Source organism: Garra rufa, chromosome 1, assembly GCF_049309525.1.
Source record: "Garra rufa chromosome 1, GarRuf1.0, whole genome shotgun sequence".
In the NCBI taxonomy this organism is placed as follows: domain Eukaryota; kingdom Metazoa; phylum Chordata; class Actinopteri; order Cypriniformes; family Cyprinidae; genus Garra; species Garra rufa.
The window spans coordinates 40,988,282-40,996,823 of record NC_133361.1 but is presented as its reverse complement, the minus strand read 5'-3'; the positions used below and the strand labels follow the sequence as shown (position 1 = coordinate 40,996,823).

The 8,542-nt window shown below is 32.7% G+C and overlaps 1 protein-coding gene across 1 annotated transcript; it reads right to left on the bottom strand.

The window, feature by feature from the left end:
* Nucleotides 1-318: 318 nt before the first annotated feature.
* LOC141291889 (uncharacterized) lies at nt 319-7,086 on the bottom strand. Its single transcript, XM_073823926.1, has 4 exons — nt 5,420-7,086; nt 4,743-5,066; nt 2,433-2,673; nt 319-2,113 (listed from the first exon to the last, which is right to left on the bottom strand). The coding sequence occupies exons 2-4, from the start codon at nt 5,064-5,066 to the stop codon at nt 1,392-1,394; spliced, it is 1,287 nt and encodes a 428-aa protein (XP_073680027.1). The 5' UTR covers nt 5,420-7,086; the 3' UTR covers nt 319-1,391.
* Between the last annotated feature and the right edge of the window lie 1,456 nt (nt 7,087-8,542).

Sequence of the window (8,542 nt, the reverse complement as noted above, 5' to 3'; positions counted from 1 at the left end):
GCTAATCATGTGCTGATTAGCATCCTTGAGGTAGCTTTAAAAGTTTCTAAAATTGTCACTAGCAAACCGTCATGACTGAAACATGTCAACATTTTTTCAGTAGTGACAAAACAGAACACATAATCATCATAATTTTTTATATATATATTTTTTTGTATTTTAGTATAAGTAGTGTTTTAGTTTGCAAGTTAAAATTCTGTAATGTGATTGCTACCAACACATTACTGTCACTACCGAAAATGTGCAGTCACTACTAAAACGGGATGTTTTGTCAAAAACAAAGTATACTGAATTATCAACTAAGATGTTATTATAGTTTTTGGTTCAATGTATATTCAAACAAATAAATCCTTTACTTTGAAATCAGTATGACAAACATTTTGCCTTTTACAAAGAAAAATTGTTTTCAAAATACAACAAACCTCATAAATCACACTTGGAATATTGTTAAAAATGTAATCGTTTTTGATTTACCTCTGAAAAAATGTAAAAAAAATAGCAAAAATATACATTTACAATGTGAATGAAAGCAAAATCTTCATAGGTAAATATAACCCTACTTACTAAATTATAACTACTTTTTTTCAGTAGTGACACATTTACAGAGAGTGGACAAATATTCCAAAACTTTCTAAAAATACAATATGAGAATTAACTGCACAATTACTAGAAACGTTTACCTTGGACAGTATACAGTTTGCATGGATAACATTTTTTTGGATTTTTTTTTTTCCCAAGATGTTTACAACTCTGACTTTAGACTAATTCTGTAGAATGGCCCATGTTATACATACATACACATACATACATATATATTTTTTAATAGTTTAAATTGTTGCATTTATATAAAATGAGTAAAGGACAAATTGTACATTGTGTTTATGTTTTAATAAAAACAATACAAAATGTGTATCACAATTATTTTCTGAAAACTTTGTTCATATCATCAAATATCTATTAATTACACACAGAAAGTCATAGTTCACCCAAAAATGTTATCAACTTTATCATTTAAATCTCATTTCAAACCCACAAGAATTAACGTATTTTTAATGAAACCTTGGTCTATTCCACCAAAACTTTGACAGTTAAAAAAAGCATAATAAGATTGTTAGAGAAATCCATTTTATATCCAAAAATTTAACTGAAGCTTTTATTAGGCTAAATTAAAACAGTCTATTATATAAAGCAATTGTTTTACTTCAAAACACTTATTCCGCTTGTTTCATATGGATTAAAATGATTTTTTTCTCTGAGAGCTTTCAATGGATAAAAATAATGAAACAATAATAAAATAATTTGTGTTCCAAAGATGAACGAAAGTCACATGGGTTTATAACGGTAAGTAAATGTAAACTATCCTTTTAAATATGCAAATCAGTGTCAAAATCTTATTGTGGTGCTGCTTCCAATGTGCTGTAAAGCAGATTGACTACGGTCTCTCTCATTTTCACCCCAGCAGCATCTTCGTTTACCTCCTCCACACCTTCCGATGTGCTTCTCTCTATCAGTCCCTTGGTCACATCCCCCATGTCCAGAAAAACATTGTGTAGTACACAAGCAGTCAGAACCACTGCTTTCGCCCTGTCGTAGTTTCCCATGTCCAAATACCTCAATTTCTGGAATCGCTCTTTTAAGTCCGCCACAGCCTGGTTGAATCGGCTCAAATGGCTCGCCACCGATTTGTTGTAGAGGTTTTCCTGTGGGTTTCGACCTGATGAAAACGGTGTAAGTATTTGTTCTGTGAGGGGGTATCCGACTCCGGCTATCAGGCAGGTCCCTGGAGGCACCATCTCAGGGTTTTGACGAATCCTTTCAGATAACGTGCTTCCTCTGTCTTTTTCTGACCCTTTGCTGATGTGGCAGTAAATGAAGCGACCCTTGTCATTGCACACCAATTCCAAGTTCAGCCACGAATCTGGATGTGTTTCGCTCTTAGATTTCTTTGCTTCCGGAGTGTCGCTCTCGCTGTCCGGTTTGCCAGCGGGCAGGCGGATGGGGATGCGTGTGTCGCCCAGCACCCCAAGCACTTGAGGAAGGCCTCTCTCCTCCAGACCCTCATTGCGACTCAGCCAGCTGGAGAAAGGAAGCAGATGCTGTAGGGCCTCCTGTCCTAAAGGGCAAAAGGAGAAAACAGCTGTAAAATGAGTAAACCTGTTAGGAAACTACAACAGTGTTATTTTCATTATTTTAATTCAGTTAATGTTCATTTTAAAGTAATGGTTCATGTTTTAGTTTTAATTATATGAATGCAATGCGGTCACTGATAAAGTATTTTATGCAGTTTCATTGACTTTTCTATTACTTTTAGTAAAATTTAAAAAAATTTTTTTACAAATAATAAATGTATATTTTTTAAAATATAATTTTCCATTAAAACAGCCATAGATTTTGAGATCAAATCACTGTAGACGTATCATCTTAACTTGTACCTGTAGGCCACTGAATGAGCCGATCCTTTTGTGCGATCACTTGATCACAGAAAGAGAAGAAGATCCTGTGAATATTTCCCTTCTCCAGATGGAAACTAGAGGACACACTGCGATAACTGATGCGTTTGGACAGGAGGGTGAGGGACAGCAGGACAGTGTGAGACAAGGACAGTCGAGCTCTTCCAGACAATCGGTTCTTGCTGTAGCTTGTGTTGGAGCTTTGCAGAAAGTTTGTCACATACTGCAAGAAAAAAGACAAACATGATGTACACTGCCTTTCATAAGTTTGGGATCAGTAAGATTTTTACTGTTTTCAAAGAAGTCTTTTCTGTGCATCAAGGCGTGTTTATTTGATTGAAAATACAGAAAAAAAACTGTAATATTGTAAAATATTACTGCAATTTAAAATAGTTGTTTTCTATTTTAATATACTTTAAAATGTATTTTATTCCTGTGATGCCACTGAATTTTCAGCATCATTACTCCAGTCTTCAGTGTCACATGATCCTTCAGAAATCATTCTAATATGCTGATTTATTATCAATGTTGGAAATGTTTTTTTAACCTGTGATACTTTTTTCAGGATTCCTTGATGAATAAAAAGTTAAAAAGCACAGCATTTATTTAAAATAGAAATCTTTTGTAACAATATACACTACCATTTAAAGTTTAGGGTCAGTATTTTTTTTTCTCTTTCTCTGAAAGAAATTAATACTTTTATTCAACATGGATATCTTAAATTGATAAAAAGTAATAGTAAAGACTTATATTGTCATTACAGTAAGCATAGTAAAATGGATTTCTGAAGGATAATTTGACACTGAAGGCTGGAGTAAAATAAATGACATTTTAAAGTACATTAAAATAGAAAACCGTTATTTTAAATTGTAATAATATTTCATATGACTTATTTTCTGTATTTTTGATCATCAGAGACTTCTTTGAAAAACATTTAAAATCTTAATTCTGATCCCAAACTTTTAAACAGCAGTGTAAAGCATGTTTGTTGCATAAAAACTAAGATTTTTTTTACAATTATTTTTTACTCACAGTTTCTACTTGATGAAGTATTTTAGAGCTTGGAATAACTAGAAATATACACTACTGGTCGAAAGTTTAGAAAAATATATATATATATATATTTTTTTCAAATTGTCTTATTCTTACCCAGGCTGCATTTATTTAAGGTAATACAGTAAATAAAAAATATACTGTGAAATACTATTAAGAAAATAATACTTAACGTAATAAAAGTCGCATTAAATTGCTTGAAAGTGACAGTAAAGACATTTATAATGTTACAAAAGATTTCCATTTCAGATAAATGCAAATGCTCAAGTTTTGATTCAAAGAACTCTGGAAAAAAAAACATCAGTTTCCACACAAATATTTAGCAGCAAAAACTGTTTAACATTCAACATTAATATTATGTTTGCCCCAATAATAACTAATAATAACTGAGCAGAAAATCAAAAGCATATTAGAATGGTTTCTGAAGGATCATGTGACACTGAAGACTGGAGTAATGAATAAAAATTCAGCTTTCCCACCACAGGAATAAATTACATTTTAATGTGTTATTATATTTTACAACATTATTATTTTACAGAATTTTTTACAAAATTTTTTTTTTACATCATTTTTGATCAGATAAATGATACCAGACTTTAAAAACAATTTAAAAAAAAACCTTCATTTTATTCCAAACAATTCTTTAAAATTTGGCTACCTTATATATTTAGATTTTTACAGGTTTTTATTTTAAGATAAGGTACAGTTCACCCAAAAATGAAAATTTCATCATTAATTATTCATCCTCTTGTCATTCTAAACCTGTAAGACCTTCGTTCATCTTCAGAACACAAATTAGGATACTTTTGATGAAATCTGAGGTAGTAAGGACATCGTTGAAATAGTCCATGTGACATCTGTGGTTAAACCTTAATTTTATGAAGCGACACAAATATTATTTGTGTGCAAAGAAAACAAAATAACTTTATCTAACAATTTCTTCTCTTCCGTGTCAGTTGCGTTGCTGTCTATGCAGGGTCAGAAAGCTCTTGGATTTCATCAAAAATATCTTAACGTGTGTTCTGAAGACGAAAGGTTTTAGCAGTTTGGAACAACATGAGGGTGAATAATTAATAACAGAATTGTCATTTTTGGGAAACTATTGCTTTAATGCTTGTTTAGTCTTTTAAACCATTTCAAGTCATACTGAGGCCCTCTGGTTGAAAACTACTAATGTAAAGTGAGAAAATGAATCATGAAAATCACTTAATTATATATGAAGTGCATGAGATAACCTACCTGTACTGTAGGGTTTGCCTCCATGGCTTCAGTGGTATGTGCACGCTGCAAGGCAGACTCCTGAACAGGCTTTCTGGACTCTGACAGCTTACGAGTTGCTGTTTGTGCCTGTTCTGGTGGTGATGAAGCCTCCTGTTGAGAGGCTTGCATTAAGAGCGTTGTCTGCTCCTGGACCTGGGCCACCAGGTCGGCCTCTATCATTTCTTCCACTGCACGGTCCAGTCGCTGGTCAAGCTCCCAGTGAGACAGCGGCTCCCATTCAGCCTGGATCACGTCCATTATCACCCGTCCTGCAGCCGCCACGTTGCTTTTACAAATATCCATCTACATGCAGTTTTTGATGGGATTAATATAGGAGTAAACGGATGAAGCTAGCCTCTCCATAAACATACGTTAGACGTTGCTAACAGTGCTATTACAATAGATTCTGAAAAATAACTTAGGTAAATATCAGTTTAGATGTAAAACCAGTCAGATATATCAATAAATACTAGCGCTGTCACTTCTCCGTGCAAAATGAAATGAACTAATATGGATAGCTTGACAAGCAATTGAGTAACTAAACAGACAAATGCGATTTTGAAATTAAAAAGTCTCGAAACCTGAATTACTTAGTGGCACGACCATTAATTATAACCTGAAACCAAAACACTGAGAAGATATTTGAACTGACAGACCTTTAAAACAGACGATGCTCTCTTCCATTAGCTTCTGTTGCTAGATAGAAGGGTTTACTGCGCATGCGCACATTCAACAACTATGATTGGTCCTGTTTTCAAAACAACATCCATCTGTTCACTAAATCACGCTTAAAGCTAGTCTTATTACTTAAAGACAACAGGCAATGTGATAAAATGGTCTTTAATACAGTGACAGAAATAAAATATCTTATAGCAAAAAGACTACATTTTTGAATGTCTCTTTACGAATGCTTATTTTATAGGCTACACAGTAGGCAGTTCTGTACATGGTGAACGGTCTATATGCCCCAATTATCACCTTTTCTCTTTTAACTTGTTCTCTACTAGAAAATTCTAAAATTGAGAATGTTTAAATGCAGTTTTATGTTGCAAATAATTTAAACAAATTCACGTAAAACCTATAAATACTATAAACAACTTTGTTTCGTCTTGATCACCAGTCTTAAACATATTTTCATTATGTGACATTTCTGCTATTCAGCTATTAAAGTAGCTTGTCTTTTACAATCCTTCAGGTCCCACAAATTCTTTGGTTTTCACCATTTTTGTGTATTTGTACACTTTCCAACAATGACTGTGATTTTGAGATCCATCTTTACACACTGAGGACAACTGAGGGATTCATATGCCACTATTACAGAAGAATCAAAAGCTCATTGATGCTCCAGAAGGAAAAACTATGCATTAAGAGCCAGGGGTGTAAACGTTTTAACAGAATAAAGATATGTACATTTTTTTTTTTTTTAATTTTGCCTAAATATCATATTTTTGTCATTTAGTACTGCCCTTCAGAAGCTAGAACATACTTACAACATGTTCCCCAGAAGACAAAATAAATTTACCCTGATCTTCAAATTCAATGCATTTTGTTTCCTCAGTATCAGTGAGTGTTTGAAATAGTTCTGTAATAGTTGCGTTTGAGTCCCTCAGTTGTCCTCAGTGTCAAAAGATAGATGTCAAAATCATACAGTCATTGTTGGAAAGGGTTCAAATACATTTGTGGGACCTGAAATGTTTTTTCTAAAGGATTTTTCACTAAAAAAGTAAAAAACAAAAACAGTTGTGGATCATTCAGGTAACAACACAGTATTAAGAACTTTTGAATGGGGTATTTTTAAAAAAATGTAACTTATTTTATAATAGACTATATGTAAATGTTCTTTATGTGAAATATCTTATACAGGTCAGTACTAAAAAAAAACCATACATTTTGTATGATCCCTCCTATTTTGGTCAAATAATTAACATTTTGCAGATTCTGCAAGGTGTATCTAAACTTGTTGACCTATATACTCTTATAACTAAATATGATCCCCCTATTTTAACACAATGTGTTCAAGTGTTCTAGGTAAACATGGTTTAATATGTCAGCAGTGATGGTGAGTCCTTTAAACTAGTATTAAACTAATTCATTATTGTGTTGTTGTCTTGATTGAAACACTTTAAACTCATACTTCAAATCTAGCTAGATATGATGCAGCATCCAAGAACTTCAGTGCTTGTTTACACAAACAACCTGAAAAATATAGTAGACAGAATACAAAAACAAATAATTTTCCACAGACTGGACTGCTATGGACTGTAGGCTAATGATAGGCCTATGTTCAATGAAACAGAAATCAGTAGCATATCAATAATACGAGTGTTATCTACCTTTTTCTTAAGGTAAAAGTGGGTGCATATATTTTATGGGTTTGGTTTCCAGTCTCATCCATTTCAAGCTATTTTTAGCTGTACAAAACAGCTAGTTTTGCTGCTTGATATTGCAAATTGGAGTGTCTCACCATATTATTTTAATGTATTGTCTTAATTATGAACACACTGGTTTTTAGAGCAAACAGTTTTACCGTTTACTGCACATTGTCATTCTTCTCGTTATATATATCGTCCTTATAAGTCTTCCAAATACACTTCCAGACTCATTGCAAATCGGACGTCTGAATGAGAGATTGTTCTCGGTTCAATGAAGAGGTTTTGTGATTTGGTTCAATCGATTCATTTAAATAGTTCCAGAGTATCTAAACCCCCAGAAATTACAGAAGTATTTGGGGAAAGTGAATGTGATTACGTGAGCCGTTTTCTTAATCTTGGAAAGTTTTGTTGTTTGGTTTTACTAATACAGAAACCGAAACAATCTTATAAATCTTTTACTTTGAAAGTTTCAAATGACATATTCAAATCTCAAATCACATTTTCTTAAGTATTTTAAAATACTTTATATCTGAAAACACTGAAGGGAGGAAAGCACTTCATATTTTTCCTATTTGTGACCCTGGACCACAAAACCCAAGTCTTAATTAGCACGGGTACATTTGTAGCAACAGCCCAAAATAGGATATTAAGTAATGATCATGTTTCATGAAGATATTTTGTAAATTTACCGTATATTTATAAAAACTTGATTAGTAATATGTGACCCTGGACCACAAAACCAGTCATAAGGTTAAATTTTACAAAACTGAGATGTATACATCATATAAAAGCTCAATAAATAAGCTTTCTATTGATGTATGGTTTGTTAGGATAGGACAATATTTGGCCGAGATACAACTATTTGGAAAATCTGGAATCTGAGGGTGCAAAAAAATCAAAATACTGAGAAAATCACCTTTAAAGTTGTCCAAATTGAGCTCTTAACAATGCATATTACTAATCAAAAATTACATTTTGAAATGTTTGCAGTAGAAATTTTACAAAAAATCTTAATGGAACATGATCTTTACTTAATTTCCTAATGATTTTTGGCATAAAAGAAAAATCTATAATTTTGACCCATACAATGTATTTTTGGCTATTGCTACAAATATACCCCAGCGACTTAAGACTGGTTTTGTGGTCCAGGGTCACATATGCATTACTAAGAACTTCATTTGGACGACTTTAAAGGTGATTTTCTCAATATTTAGATTATTTTGCACTCTCAGATACCAGATATTCAAATAGTCGTATCTCGTCCAAATATTTTACTATCCTAACAAACCATACATCAATGGAAAGTTCTTACCCTTATGACTGGTTTTATGGTCCAAGGTAAAATTTCTTGTTTAATTTCTTCTGCTCCTTTATTCTACTGCTGGTTGTTATTCAGTTATATGGCAT

What these genes read in the sequence shown, in the direction of transcription:
- LOC141291889 (XM_073823926.1), bottom strand. Translation starts at nt 5,066, where the DNA reads ATGGATATTTGTAAAAGCAACGTGGCGGCTGCAGGACGGGTGATAATG. An exon ending in AGGCAAACCCTACAGTACAG is followed by an intron (nt 2,674 to 4,742) that starts GTAGGTTATCTC and finishes TTTTTCTTGCAG; the next exon opens with TATGTGACAAACTTTCTGCA. An exon ending in GCTCATTCAGTGGCCTACAG is followed by an intron (nt 2,114 to 2,432) that starts GTACAAGTTAAG and finishes TTTGCCCTTTAG; the next exon opens with GACAGGAGGCCCTACAGCAT.